The sequence below is a fragment of the Prinia subflava genome, chromosome 17, assembly GCF_021018805.1.
Source record: "Prinia subflava isolate CZ2003 ecotype Zambia chromosome 17, Cam_Psub_1.2, whole genome shotgun sequence".
NCBI lineage: Eukaryota > Metazoa > Chordata > Aves > Passeriformes > Cisticolidae > Prinia > Prinia subflava.
The window spans coordinates 15555919-15574526 of NC_086263.1; the positions used below are offsets into that span (position 1 = coordinate 15555919).

Consider the following 18608-nt stretch of genomic DNA (forward strand, 5'->3'; position numbering starts at 1 on the left):
TTGAAAGAAAGTAAATAAAAATTCAAGAACTTGTAAAGAGAGCTCCCAATAACATGGAAATGAGATGAGCAGCATTCTTGCTTGGCAGCTGCCCAAAGCTTCTGCTCCTGAATCATAAAAGTTGAACTGGGTAGCAAAGAAAGCAGCTCCCATCTTAGCAAAACAGAACCACAGAAATGTTTTACTTCCAGAGAAAAAGGCTTAGTTTCAGCTGGTTTCACATCCTGTAATGGAAATTCCATGACTCTAGGAATCACCAGAGCTGGTTTTGTTCTGGTTCATTTCCAACATACAAAACCAAAAGGAAAAATGAGATGTTTAAGATAAATCCAGGTGATTTCTGAGACTGGAAACAACAGCAAAGAGCAGAGTGTGAGCCATGAGTAGGAAGGCTCTGTGCATCACTACTGCCTGACAGTCAATAGAGAATTAATCTGAGGACACCACCTATGCACAGCCACTGCTGCATGAAGTAAGAGGTATTTTTATAAATCTCACTGAATTTGGCCAAGAAAAGCACACTGGATTAGAGTTTAGTTTAATTGGCTTTGAGGTGCCAAGCAGCTGAGCTGAGAGATGTTCACACCTACCTGAAGTTAACACGGTAATGCTCAGGTAATCTGTTACAAATCCTCCATAACTCCTGGAGCTTCTTATCCTGGTCCTGAATACTGAAAGGACAAAAAAATGCCACGACACCTTATCTCAGGGTAGAAATTAACTGTTTCTGCAGTGACAAAGAGGTGATGGTATAAACTTCCATTTATGCCAAATAAATGTTTGGTACTCAGTAATCTGCTTGTCAGATCCCTGAATTATCTCTACTTGCAACAAACCTGTTGAGCATCAATACTGTGCAGCCAGCAGCCTGAAGCAGCTCTAATAGTTAAACAAAGTTAATACTTCAGCACATTTTGTGCAATGTGTATTAAGCTATTTATTATGTAAAATAATTTGTTACACAAAACACCCGTTAGTGAAACAAATAACTGTGTGAGCTTGGCTGTTTCTTTGGAATTCATCTATGAAGACTCAAATTTAATAGAAATATGCAGCATGACTTCCTCTGTAGTTATTTTTAGCATGCTTACTTTGCAGCTTGTGTCCACTCCTCGTACAGGCTGTAGGTCATGAGAGGCTCTGGCAGCTCCCGTAAATAGGATTTCAAGGCACCTGCAATGCACACAGGGACAGGTTGGCTCCTCAGCCACTGCTGTCAGACTTCAGGGGAAATTCTGCCCTCACATTTGCAGTTTTATCTGTGCAATAAATTCCAAGCACCAGGGAAAAGTGGCAAGACCTGACACTTGCTCAGTGGAACTGCTCAGATCCCAGCACAAAGGGTCTGTCAGTAATTAGTGCAATTTGACAGAAACATGCTGTTAAACTCTGAAGCATCTCTTCAGGACAAAGGAGTTATAAAGATGTATTGAGTGTCTACACATGGCTCTCATCTGCCTTGACCATGTTAGCACTCTTGTCACGAGAGATGTGACAGGTGGGTCACTGTGGTCACCTGAATTTCACACGCCACTGTCACCAACACCAGGTGTGATGGGCATCCTGCACTTGTCTGTGTCAAACTGTGCAGGGAACTTTCAGCTGACTGTCACTTCTGCCAGTTTAACCTGAACACCACGAAGTTGTATCAGTTTACTCCTGGTCTGGATTCACAGCACTGCCAATACCTGCAACAGCGTGGGGATCTGAGTAAAACTCATCAAGCTGGGAAGTGGAACAGTCCAGGGCAGCTTTCAGCTTTTTTAACTTGGAGGCTCCAGCAGCAATTCTGAACAAGCCCTGCATCACAGAAATAAAATGTATTGATTAGTGAGCACACACTGGCAGGAGCACAGAACAGCACCAGTTCTACACCAGCCTCTCAGAACATTCCAGCTTTGGTGCCTTCCCCTGACAGCATGACCTGGCTGCCCTTCACGTGTCCTGTCACTGCCACTGACCATGGGTCAGTCCTTTCCCACCCTTGGCCCACCCCTCATTTTCACTGCACCCACCTCCAGGACACCTTACACTGCTGAGGTTATTCTGTGGCAGAACACCAACTACTCACTGATGAAATTAGTTAGCAGCATGTTAACAAACAGACACCAGTTCCTGAGCCTCCCTGGGCCCTCCTCCCCCGCTGCTGGCCTGTGATCTGGGATCACCCACCTCCTCTCTCATCCCTGTCTCCAGCAGCATCATGACACAGGCTTCGATGGGCACCGCGATCTCCCGCCCGCTGCGCTTGAGATGCTCTTCCAGGGGAGTTCCAAAAGCTGGCTTTTCAGTCCATTTGTCTAAGTTGGAGAGTATCAAAGCACTGAGCAGGACAGCTACCAAACCCTTGAATTACAGCCCAGGCAAGAGGAGAAGAAAGCCTCTAGTACAGCACAGAAACGCTCAGACTACAGCAGGAGTTTTACAGCCCTCGATTGGTAAAGTCCCTTGGATCATGAGCAAAGAGAAAATGAGGCTGCTGGTGGTCAAGAAAAAAATACTTCTGCATCTTTCTGGATGGAATATCACATACAAATTCTGTGTATAACTGGAATTATAAATAATAAATCTCAACCAGGGCTAGCACAAGGCTGCATGTTGCAGTAACATTGATTTGGCTCCAGTCTGCAAGAAGTCTGTGAGGAAAATTTTGTCCAGACTGCATGAGCTGCGCTGATGTTGGTTTTAACTGTATTTAAAACTGTTAATAAAAAAACTATTCCTTAAATCAGCAAATTACAATGGATGTTAACAGCCCCAGTGTATCACATCAGAACTGCCATGGTAACAGGCCAGCACTGTAACATTTAAATTTTCAATTTAATTCTTCAGTTCTTGTTTAACTCCAATTGGCACAAATTTCTCCAAATTGAACATGAATTTCTTCTTTCCTACAATTTACATTCTGACCCATTTCTGCTATTTGAACTGAAAAAATGCAGATGTAAGAGGTTATTGTTAGTACAGATGTGTTACTTCTTCTATGTAGAAAAGAGACCAAGAAAGACAAAAACTTCAGAGGACTTCAAAGGGTGCTCTGAAGGCAAAGCGCTTCGGCAAAAGATTTAATTCACCCCTTTTCTTTACAAAACCACATCAATCACCTCCCTTGTCAGGCTGTAGTCCCTCTCATTAATATGCCATGAGATGCACAGGGCATTTCCCAACCTTTGCAAGTCACAGCAAACCTTAGGAAAAGAAACCTCAGTACTTGTTCAAGGTCCCAGCTCCCATCCCTGGCAGCGCCCCAGGCCAAGCTGGACAGGGCTTGGGGCACCCTGAGGTCATGGAAGGTGTCCCTGCCATGGCAGGGCTGGCACTGGGTGGGCTTTAGGGTCCTCTCCAACCCAAACCTGCCTGGGATTCTGATTTCCACTGCAGGTAGAAACAGCAGGTGAGAAATTCCCTATTCAGCCACTGGGGCACCACGGCTCCCAGCCACGCTCCAGGGAGCCCAGTCTGTTCTGGAGCATTCCTTGCTCAGCTGCTCTGTACAAACTTTCCAGGCAACAACAACAAATTTCAAGCAGCCACATCCACAAAGAACCTTCTGCACAGCCCTGCTGCTGTACCAGCATCACCTCTGCATTCCCTCCTCTCCCAACCGAGTACAGATAGCCCACAGCCTTTTCCACAATGCTCCTATTGATTATGGATTGAATTGGTTCATCTTTTACAGCCTTCATCAGCTGAAGACACCTGAGCCCTCCTCAGCTCAGATTGTCTTTTCCCTCAGACTCTGTTCACCTATTTCTGCAAAGATTCAGGCACAGCACAGCCAATATTTTGGAGAGTCATTTCCAAAACGTACAGTGCATCTTCATCCCAAATCATCAGCGATACACCTGGAAGTTCCCTGACAGTGGAAGCTTAGCAGCAGTTCCAGTTCTTCTTAGGGAAGAACTAAAGCTGTACAATTCACCTTTTTTAACAGCTGACAATCAGCACAAGAACCCAAACTCTCCATTTTCCAGCATGCAGTGCACACTGGGAAAGAGGATTGCACAAAACGAGGGGAAAAAAATCAAGCTCCTTAAAATCCATGGAGTTTCCCTAATAATCACCTGCAATCACTCAAGAACCAAGTGACAATGACACTTTCATTGGCCTGAAGAGCCACGTGTGACTGAGCAAAAGGGCACAAGGAGACCAGGTAAGCAAAGAGAAAAACCCTTCCTTCACCCTCGTGGGTATCAGAGAAATCCTTAATTAATATTTTATTAGTGTGTTAAACATGGCTGGAGAACTCTGGAGAACACCAAGATGGAATTATGCTTGGGAATGTAAAATTGTTAAGCAGATCAAAATGGCCTTATTAAATCAGTCTGCATGCAAGAGAATCAAGATAGAGGAGGAGAGTGTTGTGCATAGGTGGCACAGGCAAGGAGAAGCATCAGCCAGAGCACAGGTTACTTTACCTTGATGGGCTTGAATTTCGGGTAGGACCTTTTCTATGACTGCTAATGCTTTTCTATGGTAATCTGCTTGTGCTTCTAATAACTGAGAACAGAAGCCACATTTTAAAAACAAAAAGAGCATTAGCTTCTGATGAGCACATAAGACAAGACTAAAGGTTTAGCACACAAAGTGTCACCTCTGAGAACTGAGTGTGTGTGCCCAGCTGTGCTGGAGCAGAGCCAGGGCCGGCACTCACCGTGACGAAGCAGCGGGCGTAGTCCCCCTCCTTGGACACGAAGCTGTACATGTCTGCAGCCAGCTGATCCTTTGGGAGAGAGGCAAGCCAGCACAGTTCACTCACCTCTAATCGTACACACACACACAGTCACTGTGCTTGTTTTGCCTGCAGGAGTCTGAACTATGCTGTGATGCACCTGGCCTGCTCCAAGTGCTCTTCAAGGAAAATGATTTCAAAATCCTAACTCTGGTTTATCCAGCAAAGCAGGTGCCCCCTTCAGTCAGGAACACATTGCCATCCAGTCCAGTTATTTATAGCACTCAAAGACAAGCACTAATAAAAATGGTTTCAGTTCCCAGTACTCAATGGAGCATTTGCTGCTGAGAAGTGAAAATGAATGTGAACTGCTCAGAGTGTGACAGGTCCGGGGCTGGCCCAGCTTCAGCTTCCTCCAGGTGCCTCCTCCTGCACTGCTGCCCCATGGCTCGGAGCACCCAGGCACCCTGAACACCCATTCATGGCCAGGACACAGCTGGCTCAGACTGAAACTGAAAACAATGTCCAATTCCCAACTTAGAAACAGCCTGGATGGAGTTCCTCATTGAACTACAGCAATGCAGAGATCAGCTGGCATGCAAACACCCCTGGGACAGACAGTGCCACAGCCCCCAGGACAGACAGACAGTGCCACAGCCCCTGGGACAGACAGTGCCACAGCCCCTGGGACACACAGACAGTGCCACAGCCCCCGGGACAGACAGACAGTGCCACAGCCCCCGGGACAGACAGACAGTGCCACAGCCCCCGGGACAGACAGACAGTGCCACAGCCCCTGGGACAGACAGACAGTGCCACAGCCCCCGGGACACACAGACAGTGCCACAGCCCCTGGGACAGACAGACAGTGCCACAGCCCCTGGGACAGACAGACAGTGCCACAGCCCCCGGGACAGACAGACAGTGCCACAGCCCCCGGGACAGACAGACAGTGCCACAGCCCCCGGGACACACAGACAGTGCCACAGCCCCCGGGACAGACAGACAGTGCCACAGCCCCTGGGACAGACAGACAGTGCCACAGCCCCCGGGACAGACAGACAGTGCCACAGCCCCCGGGACAGACAGACAGTGCCACAGCCCCTGGGACAGACAGAGCCACAGCCCCTGGGACAGACAGACAGTGCCACAGCCACGTGATCTGCAGCTGCACGGCTGGGCAGCTCCAGGGCAGCTGTGGAAGGGACACTCATCCTGCCCTTACCTTGCACTGCTCTACTTTATTCCCAGCTTCATCCATCTCTTCCTTAAGAGATTCTACTTTTGAAGGATGCACTTGGAAATTTGTTCCTGAAGTTTTGTGGGCTTGGTTGTATCTGGGGAAGAAAAGTTTAATTTGGTGAGAATCAATATTCAACACAAATCTGCATTTATGGCTCCCTGGGAATTGGTTTCTTTCAAGGAAACCCCAGTTTGTTCCAGAGGTTTTCCACCAGAACTCAAAGGTTCAAACACAGCACTCATGACATGCTGACATAATCCACCAGCAGCTATAAAAGTCACCAGGAATCCTGCATCTGCCCCAGTCTGTAACATGGGTGTGGAGTATGCTGAAAATGCCTCCACCAATTCTCAGGGCAGTGTAAAAGCATTTAAAGGCACTCAGGGGTGAGATGAACAACCCAGGACCCTCCCAAGGAGATGGTTCCATCCAGGGCTGTAAAAGCACTTGGGGTGGTTACACAGAGAGATTCCTGTTCCCCATTTAAGCTGCAAACTTCAGTGATTCCTTATTTAAGTCAAACACTTGTATGAACTGGAAACTGGATGAGTTTCCAATATTTTTCCAATTATATACTGGCATGTAAGAACTCCAAAATCTTGATTCTGTTTGGATTCAGCAGCCATGGGTCCTTTTCTGGTGTAATTTCAATGTAAGTTTGTCCTTTTTCCCCATGGCCTGCTCACAGCAGCAGTTCAGTAGCACCAGATCAGAGCAGGTCCACGAGAGGCCCACAGGGAGTTCACATGGACAGAAAAGCTTCAGTAACTAAAAATCAGTAAAATGCTCTCCTACCTTCCCCTTGCAGAGTCCCAGTCCAGCACCAGCTTTGCAAGCTGCTTCCTCTGCTTCTGAATGTTGGGGATCTCTGTCTGAAATGAGAATTAGGGCTTACATTGAATTTTAAACTGTGCACTGTAACAAATGACAGGCTGCAGGTTTCATACCCACGCTAACACAGGGCTCCTTAAAGCAGATTTTTAATACCAGCACTGAGATAAACCTCTTTTGCTCAGTCTGTGCATCAGCCCAGCTGTGTCTCTCCTCTCAGGCTGAGCTGTCTCACCTCTGTCAGCAGGCACAGTGGGTCGATAACTTCCCTCTCAATCTGTACTTCATGCTGGGAGAGCTCCATTGCCAGTTTATTCTCTGCATCCCCACAGGTATCCAGCATCTTCCTGTAAGAATCACAGACATTGTCATGGGAGTGGCCACTGAGGAAGAAGGATTCAAGGCAGAGCAGAGCTTTGGAAAGCTCTGTGCTGAATAAAGCAAAGCATCCCTTCATGGCCTGAACCCAACTGCTCTGTGCTCTCCTGGAGAAATCTGGGATAGGCAGGCGGTGTCACTAAACCTTTATCTTCTAAATTCCTGAGCCATGACAACCCTTTGGAGACTTTCAGACATGCAGGTGATTATACCAGCCCTGAGGGCACAGAAGCCAGAATTGATTTCCAAGCCCATCCCTCCATCTCACCAGATGCAGGAAAATTTGCTCACTGCAGTATTTCATTTCTCCTAAGCCCCTTTAATGTGAAGGTCTTAACACCCTAATTCCCAGCAATCCCATCCCCAGCAGTCTCAGGCTCCAAACCCACGACTTGACCTCCATTTTGTGCTTGTTATAAGGAAAACCCCTATTCTGTAAGATTTTTATCTGGGTTTAAATCTCCTACAGTGGCTCAGAAATATGTTCTCAAAGGTTTCTAAGGTCATTCTACACTGTCTCCATAAGAATTCCCACCAGCAATGAAAAACCCACTTGGCCCCAGGAATTCAGCACATGGAGGTTCATTTGTTTCAGCCACTTTCTTGTAAATTGGAAATAACCACTTTGCCAGGATAGACAAATTGGGGCTACTCTGAACTAGGAGCCATTAATGCAAATTGACATTATTTTAAGTCATCAATTCAAACCTGTAGAATGCAGTTTAAAAGAAAAATGCAGCTTAACTGTACAATACGCAACATTTTAAACTTCAAATGGAGATGATAATTCTACTAACCCACAAGGAAAAAAGCCATTTTAAAAGCTTTTATGATAGCAGAGAATCAGAATCCTCTGGAATGCAATTCAACCTCAAGCCTATCCCCAAATCATTCCAGAAAAACTGCTTGCTCACTGTTTCTCCCTTTGGATTAGAGAAAAAAAATTTAGAAATATTAAGTTTTATTAGATTGAAACCAGCCTTTGTACACCCAGAGGCTCTAATTACAGCCCTGCAGGCAATAAAATGTCAGACAGCAAGTCAGGGAAAAAAGGCAAACACTTACCCCAGCAGAGTTTCATCACTCAGCTGGATGGATCCTTCTTGCATATTTTGAGCCAGAGCTGTTAGAGGAAGTTTTTTCTGTGGAACAGAAGGGACAGTGCTCAGCTTAGTGCTGCTCACTCTTTCCAGCTTCCCCAGCACACCCCCTCCAAGGTTTTGCTCCTCTTCCATATGGTTTCTGTTACACAAACACAGCTCACTCTTGGACTCCAGGAAAATGCCAAGTCACAAAAAGTTTCAAGCCCCAAGACTCCTGTTCTCAGACACTCTGAAAAGCACTTTCTTCTCAGTTTTAGCTGGAATGACTGGCCCAAAGCATATCTCAACTACTGCCAAGGAGGGATAAACAGCTTCAGGCTGAGATTTCAGCAACCAGCTCGTCATGTCTCTCTCCAGAGGCCCTGTGTGCCCCTGCTCTCAGCTCTCTATTACTCAATAAAAGGAGAGTGTGAATGTGAAATATTTCTGCTTCTGATGCTTTAAGAAAACCTCCCTACAGCTTTGCTAAGGAGGGGAAGAAATCAAATGTGTACAGAAAAGCACTTCCAGCCAGCTGGAGGTGTCCAAGGGCAGCTGCAGATGTGAGGAGCTGGGTCAGAGCTGCAGATTATCTCCCCTAGCTGGGTGTCAGGAGAGCTCCAAGCAGCAGCAGAACGCAGGGGGAGAAGTGTCCTGGCACTGCTGCCAGGCTCTGCTGGGGTTCACTGGGTTCCACTGGGGTTCACTGGGGTTCCACTGGGTTCCACTGGGGTTCCACTGGGGTTCACTGGGGTTCACTGGGTTCCACTGGGTTCCACTGGGGTTCCACTGGGTTTCACTGGGTTCCACTGGGTTTCACTGGGGTTCACTGGGTATCACTGGGGTTCCACTGGGTTCCACTGGGTTTCACTGGGGTCCCACTGGGTTTCACTGGTGTTTCTCTGGGGTTTCACTGGGGATCCACTGGAGTTTCACTGGTGTTTCACTGGGTATCACTGGGGTTTCTCTGGGGTTTCACTGGGTTTCACTGGGATTCCACTGGGGTTTCACTGGGTTTCACTGGGGTTTCTCTGGGTTCCACTGGGTTTCACTGGGATTCCACTGGGGTTTCACTGGTGCCAGCAGTGCGCTGCTCTCACAGAGCTGGGCTCCCCTGGGTGCTGTGGGTGCTGTGTCCCCTGGGTGCTGTGGGTGCTGTGTCCCCTGGGTGCTGTGTCCCCTGGGTGCTGTGGGTGCTGTGTCCCCTGAGTGCTGTGGGTGCTGTGTCCCCTGGGTGCTGTGGGTGCTGTGGGTGCTGTGTCCCCTGGGTGCTGTGGGTGCTGTGGGTGCTGTGTCCCCTGGGTGCTGTGGGTGCTGTGTCCCCTGGGTGCTGTGGGTGCTGTGGGTGCTGTGTCCCCTGGGTGCTGTGGGCACTGGGCTCCCCTGGGTGCTGTGGGTGCTGTGGGTGCTGTGTCCCCTGGGTGCTGTGGGTGCTGTGTCCCCTGGGTGCTGTGTCCCCTGGGTGCAGTGTCCCCTGGCAGGGCAGCAGGGCACAGCAGTGCCCCCAGCTGTACTCACGTGTCTCTTGTCGGGGTCTGTGCCATGCTGGCCCTGCAGACAGGCGATCAGCCTCTTCTGGGCCAGGTGGCACACCGACCTCACCGCGTCCAGCCGCCTCTCGATCTGACGGGAGGGACACAAAACAACACAAAACCAGAAGTTATTTCCCTGGCCTCAGCAGAAAACCTTCCCCCCTGTACCACACGTCGCTCTGGGTTGCAGATTTCTCAAATTCTCCAGCTTACAAAGACATGCAGCTGCTTAGCAGAAGTGCCTGACAGCAAAAATGCTCGGGGGGAGATTGAAATTGGTTTTTTCTTCAGTGCACAGAAATTCAGTCAGAGCTCATGGCACTGCAAAGTGGGAAAGGGAAAAAGCGTTGCCCTGCCTGGCATCTCAGCAAAAGGGAATCAGGGTGACACTGCCATCTGAAATGGCACATGCAGGTATCTAAGACATTAATTCAGGGAGAAAACTGTGGGAAAACCTGTCATTCTCACTGTGACCTTGTAAAGCAGGTGCTGAGGACACATCTGACACCTCCTTCCCACCACACAAACCTGTACTCCAAGCTCCTCCTGCGTGTCCTTCCCTGGCTGCTAAACACAAGGACAAGGCTCCCACATGCTGAGCAAAACAGCATTTTCAGGAAGACTACTGGGACTCAAATGGGATATGGAATTAAAAAATGGGAGTTAAAACCCAAAGAAGGGTTCTGTTTATCAGCATCTAATTCAAACATACCAGTGAATAGGACAAACATATACATGACAAACTGTTCTTTTAAGGGATTCTAAGCAAGGAATTTGGACTATTTTATTTCAAAGAACACCAAAAACAAACAAAGTGATGAGCAGTGGGACAGAACTGCTCATGGCACTGAGCTCTCTGTGCACAGCACCCAAAGAATGCTGTTTATCTGCATTTTGATGACTCACCAAGAAAAACAGGAGGCCCTTTGGAATGGATTCTATTTAAAAAGCAAGGGGAAAAAAAGTAGATTTCATCTGCAGAAATAATCTGAACAGATTCCAGTTTTTCATACAGCTTTAAAATCACTTTTATTATATTTTCAGGAGGGCAATACGAACCCAAGTTGAAGTGCTCAAAAAGCTCAGTAACAATCTCTTAGGGTAGGATAAGCTGCAAAGAAACTGGCCAGAAATTGCTCTGAGAGCACAAGGCTCTGCCTTTTATCTACAGAGCATGGAGCAACAAATTCAAAATGAAGTCCAGGTGGAAAAAGTCCATATGGAGATCAAAGAACAGGCAGGTATTGTTTGTGGTCTATTGCAGCTAAGATAACTCACTTCTCTTGTGCTATCTTCAAAATGAAATTCTAGATTGCTCTGGGTTGGAAGGGACCCTAAAGCCCACCCAGTGCCAGCCCTGCCATGGCAGGGACACCTTCCATGGCCTCAGGGTGCTCCAAGCCGTGTCCAGCCTGGCCTGGGCACTGCCAGGGGCAGCCAGAGCTGCTCTGGGCACCCTGTGCCAGGGCTGCCCACCCTCCCTGGGAGGAAACACCACCACCACATCCTGAGCCATCCTCTGGCTCTTTCCAGGCACCCTGAACTGCAGACCCAGGGCGAGTGACAGGAGGAACATGACCCCAGAATTTCACAGTCACACCCTCTCCTCTCCATCTGCTTTCTAGTGCAGAGATGTCAAGAAAACCACAAAGGACATTCATCTCCTTCAAGCCACCTCAGAAGTGGCAATGTGACCCACAGGCCACGCTGTCTGTCCCCTCAGGGCATCCCCAGAGCACAGAACATCACACAAGTGCTTTATTATCTGCCACAGGGCCTGCCAGAAAGCAGGGCTATTGTAAAGGCCTTTCCAGTACTGAATTATAGCCTTTGTCTTCAGATGAAACATATTGAACAGACACTTGAAATGGAGCACAGCCCTTCAGAAAGCAGAACAAAAAAAAAAGCTGTAACAATCCTGTGGCAAAGCTTGAGCTAAATATAAAAAAGCCCAACTGAGAACCATGTTTGTGAAGTGAGCAGCACCACGTTTCCAAACTCTTGGGTTAGATAAGAGCCTCCTGCCCCTGCACAAGCCCCCAAGAACAAACAAACAAGTGAGTAAATTCTTCCACTTGGGTGTAGCCTGGCTGCTCGGGGCCTGGGAAAGCCTTGCTTGCAAAATTTTTTTGGCAACAAGCAGCAGAGCTTTTGGCTTTCACTTCTTGTTACTATTCTGCAGCTAAGCAGGAAAGCAGCTGGGCCCTCGCAGGCTAGCAAGGTGTTCAACATCCTTTGTGGCACTGACTGCACATCTCCTCAGAATTAACAACAGAACTGACAAACTGGAAAGGTAGCTTTAGTTTAAATAAAGCAAACCCGCTAAAAACGGGGTGAAATGTTTCAGGTCAGCATCACACTGGCACAGGGTGCCCAGAGAAGCTGTGGCTGCCCCTGGCAGTGCCCAGGCCAGGCTGGACAGGGCTGGGAGCAGCCTGGGACAGTGGGAGGTGTCCCTGCCATGGCAGGGCTGGCACTGGGTGGGCTTTAGGGTCCCCTCTAACCCAAACCAGGATTGGGTTTTTTTACAGATCTGGGATTCTGTAATTCCATGTATTTGTGCTGGATTCATGTTTGAAGGCTGACAGACACGCTCCCTCAGCTGCCAGTGAACCTGAGCAGCTGCAGAGCTCTGAACCAGAATCACTTCCATCATCTCCTCTCTCCTGTTCCATCTACAGCTTTGTAATTAATCAGAAATAACGCCACACTCCAGGTCCCAGGAGCAGCCAGCCTGACTTCCCTCGCCAATTTGTGTTCTTTTTATAAACCTTTCATAAAGAAACCAGAGGAAGACAACTATGTAGGACAAGTCTGCAGGCAGATTTGCTCCATGGAATCAGTCACCCTTGTTAATGTGACAGTTGCAGTTTAAATTCCACCACGAAAGTCGTGTCTGATGAGATGATAAATTTGCACAAAGATGACAAGTCTGCAAACAAATCGATGTCAGCATGACAAATCTGAGAACAGACATCACAGCTAAACAAGAAGTATTTGTACACTTACTTAAAGCAATAACAGACTTCATTAGTGAGCAATTGGAATGATTTCTGTGCCACTTCTCTCAAGGCCCAGCTGATCTGTTCAGGTGAGAGCAGTGAGGACAGAAACCTGCTGTGCCCAGCCAGGGTTTCCTCATCCTCCCCAGACAGACTGGCAAGACATCAGCACCAATGGTTCATGGGCTGTTCATCTCATTAAAAGCAAGAATGGTTCCTTCTCCACTGCACCAAGCCACATGACTGGACTCAGAAACAGAAGTAACTGAGTTTTCCTACTCAAAATGTACCCCTGGTTTTTCATGGGCTCAAAGACACCCAGGGCTCCATCGCTGACACGTGCAGTATTTTTCCCCACATCAGGTACTCCACAAACCTCAGAACACAATAAAAAAAGACATATGAAGCATGTTACAGTACCTGCAACAGGTCTTCACTGAGCACCTCTGTCCTCTCAGCCCTAAGGGAGGAAAGAAGAGCACTGTCACACAATTGGCATGTTCAGAGTCACAGACTGCCCCAACAACTCCAACAAAACCTGCTCAGTTCCAAGTGACAATCCCATGAGTGCCACTGCTGCAGACTGCAGCACGTTCAGCATGTCCCAGGCAGCCCTGGCTCCCAGCACAGGGACCTTGGGAAGCCCTGGCATCCCTGGAATGCCCAGCCCGCAGCACAAACCCACTGCACCAAGCTCCAGATGGTATTTCCAATGGACTGGAACCAGTGCACCTGAATATGAAGGAACATAAACCCATGGGAAGAGCAGGAGAGCCACCAGCATCTCTCTGCACAGGAGCACTGCAGAGCTTTATCCCCCAGAAGCAGAGGGAATGGCAGCCTGAATCTTCCCTTAACCCCACACACACACAGCCTTCACCAGAAACTGCCATCACCTCCTCTGGCTGGACTCCAGAATATAAAACAGAGGCTTTGGGACTTGAAAAGCTCATCAGAAGTTAATGGTATTCCCAGGAAAGTCTGCCTTCAACAGAACCCCTGAGTGCTTCACACAAAAGCTACAGGCACACTCCTGTCTTTACACACACTCCACACCTTTTGTCATCCCAGTTTACACAAACCTTAAATGGTTTAATGTTAACACAGGTTTATTTGTTGTTGCCTCTTTGGCTCTAACAGTGATTGATTCTCCCTTTGCCAGGCCTATAAAATACACAGGAATTCAGCTGCCCCTGACCTCTCCCTCTGTGCTGCTCACCATTACTACCCCTGTCCACCACGGAGCTTGGAGGGGCTCCAGGACGCTTTTCCTGCTCCCAGAGCTTCCCCTGCTGCTGCCAGAGTCCCTCAGCACTGCAGGCTTTATCAGAGTTCAATCTGTCAAACACCTCAGCACTGCAGGCTTTATCAGAGTTCAATCTGTCAAACACCTCAGCACTGCAGGCTTTATCAGAGTTCAATCTGTCAAACACCTCAGCACTGCAGGCTTTATCAGAGTTCAATCTGTCAAACACCTCAGCACTGCAGGCTTTATCAGAGTTCAATCTGTCAAACACCTCAGCACTGCAGGCTTTATCAGAGTTCAATCTGTCAAACACCTCAGCACTGCAGGCTTTATCAGAGTTCAATCTGTCAAACACCCCGCTGCAAACCCGGCACGCACGGAAAGCTCTGCCCCTGCTCAGGCTCGGCACTGCACGTGCCAAAAGCCTCCCAGGACAAGATTCCTCCAGCCTTGGGGGTGTTCCTACAGCTTTTATTTGACTGCAATTCTACAGCACATTATCTGCTTGAACTAGTTGTGAACCATCAGGTGGTTAATAATTAAATGCCAGAATAAAGTAAAAGCTCCAAACCTCAGCCAGACTCGGACAATAGCAGCTGAAATACTCTGACAGCACTGGGAGATTTATTTGTTGAGGAAAACACAGACAAGATTGATAAACTTTTCTCCCACCCAAACAGAAATATTTTGTCTGTCGGAAACTACATCCTGTTAGAGAGCAATTATTTATACTTATTATTTATAAATATACTTATATATTACTTATTTGATAAGTAATATACTTATTTTAAGTATATATATATACACTTATTTACTTATTTATTAAATATACTTATTTTATACTTATTATAAATATTTTTTTATCCCTGAAAAACTCACTCTGCTGTAGCCACAACTTCAATTCACACCCCCTCAAATATTAGAATAGAGCTTCCATACAACTTTAGAGTCATACAAAGTTTGATCTCCCTTTTTCCTGGGATATTCTATCCATTGCAGTGAAAAGCAGTGATGGCTCAGTGCTGTGCTAGCAGAAGTTTGTTCCCAGTTTAAATGTGGTTACCCACACACTATGGATCATTACGTGAGGTGCAAAATAACTGTACTGATTTTTCTCAAGCTGTCTCTGTGCTCTGAAGGGCCTCTCCAGGGCCCAAAGGGGACAGTGCAGCTCCTCCCCTGGGGCTGTCCCCAGCCCTGGGTGGCAGCAGGAGTGTGGCCAGGCACAGAACAGCCCTGCTGGTGATGTCAGGCTCGGAAGTGTAGGGAGGGAAGACCTCACCCTTCCTGCAGGCCCACATTCCACCTTTAATAAGGAAGCCAAGAAAGAGCCACTAAATAATGTTGTTTTTCAGTGATCACAACCATGAAAGAGAGAACACAGCGCTGTGATACAGCACAGCCCATCTCCTCTCTGCACAGGGGAAAGCAGCAAACCATCAAAGGGACCTGGCTCCTTCAGAATTAACCTCTGTCTCCTTTGGAATTAACCTCTGTCTCCTCTGGAATTACAGGTATGACCAGTTTGAAGTTTACATCCAACTGCAGCTTCGAGGGATGCTAATTCCTTCTGCCAGCCATGGCCTTAACTCACTACAAGCAAAAAACCAATTGGTTTTACAGGGAAAGACTGTATGTTTTATTCTAGACATGTTAATCACAATGCCTTGGCTTGCCGTGACATTTTAAAAATGCATTCCACGTGCCCCTAACTGAACTCCTGTCAGAGTGTTTTGTGGTCTAATTCCTTTTAATTCTCTTTACTTTTTCCCTTCTTCCTGACCTAGCCTGAAGCCCAGGCGAGCCAGCGGGGCTCTGCTGCAGCTCAAAGCCTCAGCCCAGGCAGGGCAGAACAGCTCCCACCCCACAGGTTAAAAACTGATCCCCTCACTTCACACCTCCAGGCCAGGAGTCTTCTCTGTACATCTGGAAACAGCAGATGGGCATTCCTGAGATAAAAGTGTTTATCTTGCACTGGGGAAGAATTTACATTTCCATGTACAAAATGAAGAGGGTCTATTAAACCTGCCACTGAGGATTTGAAATAAATAAATAATGCTTCATCTAAACAGTATCTGAGAGCCCCCTGGTCCTGCCCATCGCTGGGGCACCAGTACTGAAGCAGGGCTGATCTCCAAGGCAGGCCAAAGCTACAGAACCACTGCAAGAGACTTTCTACAGGGGCCTGCAGAGACAGGCCAAGGGGGAACGGCTTCCCAGTGCCAGAGGGCAGGGATGGATGGGATACTGGGCAGGATTTCCTCCCCGGGAGGGTGGGCAGGCCCTGGCACAGGTACCCAGAGAAGCTGTGGCTGTCCCTGGCAGTGCCCAGCCCAGGTTGGACAGGGCTTGGAGCAGCCTGGGACAGTGGGAGGTGTCCCTGCCATGGCAGGGGTGGCACTGGATGAGCTTTAAGGTCCCTTCCAAGCCAAAGCATTCCAGGATTCTGTGAAATCCACGCTCCTGAAAGGCTGACCAGGAAGGAATGAGAGCAAACCTGACACAAGAGCCATAAAACCTTGGCCACTGCCAGCAGAACAAGTGACTCAGTTGAAATGTCACCGTGGAAAGCAAGCCCTGAGTCACCCAGCGGGGCGGGGGCCCTGCCAGAGGTGATGCCAGGGGAGGGCAGGGACAAGTCCACAACCCTGGAAAGGTTTCAGTGGAAGCAAGGAGGCATCCACCCCAAACTGGAGACAGAATTAAAGCCAGCCTCCCCTGCTGGGTGGTTTTTCCTCAGACAAAGGCTGTGTTTGTTACCAGGAGTTACCAGCCCAGCTCGCTGGTGAGGTAACAGCGAGCACCTTGGTGGGCTGGCAGCACATCCTGCCTGCTTTCCACACAATAGGCAGCACTTGCTGCCAGGAAAAATGAAAGGATCAGCAGCTCTGCTCCAAAACAAGAAATCCAGAACTAGATGACAATTTCCCTTCAAAAAGGTTTGTTTTTCTAACACTCACCAAGACAAACTCCACAGAAAATACAACTCCAAGGTGTCTCAGGACCACCAACTCACTCCTGCCTGTTTGACCTCACTTTTGAAAGGAAACCAGCATGAGCCAAGGAAAGCATCAATATTCTGAAGTGGGTTTCAAATGTTCAAAAATAACTCAGAGAACACTGTCAGCTGCTAGTCACCACTCACTTTCAGTATTAGTATTTAGGGAAAACCACACACAACAAGCCATCAGCATGACTTTTAGTTTGCCTCCTATCCTCATTTTTCACCCAATTTGAAAATGTAAGCTGTTGTACACGTATTAAAGTTGATTTAATTGTAAACCTGGTTTACACAGATGTTTCAGTAAGGCTGCTGTTTTGGAACCCACCCACCAGCTGCAACTCCTGTGCTTCCAGTCCTTAGGAAGTGCTTTAAAAATGGTGCATCACCTCCAAAACATTCCAGTGATCCAAACACCTCAGAGCGGCACAACCACAATTCAGGCCTCAGTGAGTGGATAAAGATTTCTGCTGCTTTGCCTTCCTTCATTATCTCCCCGAGTTCCCCCATCAAACTGTGCTTGGTCCCTGACTCTGCTCTCCCAGCTCGGCGCTCAGGCGGGAGCTGCCTGCTCCTGTCCCTGGGAGGAGAGCAGGGACACCCACGACAGGCTCCTCACAGAGGGGACTCACAGAGGAATTCCTGCCCCGCTGAAATGGATCCAAGGCTGCTCTCAGAGCCAGGCAGTAAATTTAGCTCTGGAGAACAAGCAGAGCTCAAGGCAAATCCTATTTTCGGGCCACTCTCGGAGGGATGGGCACTGCAGCAAGGCCCTGCATGGCTCCTCCTCGTAAAACACATTCTGAGTGGTGTTAATGTCTCACCTTGAGAATTCCAACAATTGTGGTGCAGCTCAACAAAAGCACTGTCGGCTTCAGTCTAACACAGTTGGGCAGATCACTTTGAGCCACAGCACTGCAAACTTGAGATGAATTTAGGCTGAACTTTCTACAGGCAAAAACACAATTATGGTCTAAAAGTAGAAGCCCATTTACAGCAGTTCTGTTTGAGGGAAGGAAGCGATGTTTAGCGACCAGCCTGATGAGTCCAACAGCTTGTAAACTTCTTTTTATTTTACAAATAAAAACTTACAATTCAGTGCTTCCAATCCCCTCCTATCCCAGCAAATAAAATACTGATTGCTGACCTCCTATTTCATACCTGGGACAAAGTCACAGCTGTTAAAACTCTCCTCTATATTCTTTTTGACTTTGAAAAACCCCAAACCTCTGTCATGCAAATAACAATGTGACTTCTTTCAAAAAGTGCTTTTGATTGGTGAAACTATTAATAGCTTCTGAAGGAAAGGCAAAGTGCTGCTGCAGGGGATTAACATTCTAACTGCTGAAACCCAGGCAAGGTGAAATCCAGTAGTGGGCTCGTGTTTTGTTCCCCAAAGAAAGAAGCCCTATTAAAAGCTGTCATAAATCAGTGACCAAAAAACCCCAAAGAATCTGAGGCAAACTTTCTGAAGTTTCTGGTGCAGCTTATCAAATGATGATGTGTTTCCTATGCTTTGCTTTTACCCCCTTAAGTACTACAACCTCCATTTCTTATGCTATACTTTACTACAGAACTTGAGCTTTCCAAACATGTCAGTTTATTAACATAATTTATTTTA

The 18608-nt window shown here is 47.7% G+C and overlaps 1 protein-coding gene across 1 annotated transcript in view; it reads right to left on the minus strand.

The window, feature by feature from the left end:
- The window catches only part of ARHGAP17 (Rho GTPase activating protein 17), a 39658-nt gene that overhangs the window by 9949 nt on the left and 11101 nt on the right, over positions 1-18608 (minus strand). The window contains 12 exon segments of the mRNA XM_063414855.1: positions 591-671; positions 1092-1173; positions 1689-1800; positions 2173-2300; positions 4419-4500; positions 4655-4723; positions 5898-6009; positions 6711-6787; positions 6982-7093; positions 8190-8266; positions 9725-9829; positions 13161-13200. Of these exon segments, the coding sequence (XP_063270925.1) occupies positions 591-671; positions 1092-1173; positions 1689-1800; positions 2173-2300; positions 4419-4500; positions 4655-4723; positions 5898-6009; positions 6711-6787; positions 6982-7093; positions 8190-8266; positions 9725-9829; positions 13161-13200 (1077 nt within the window).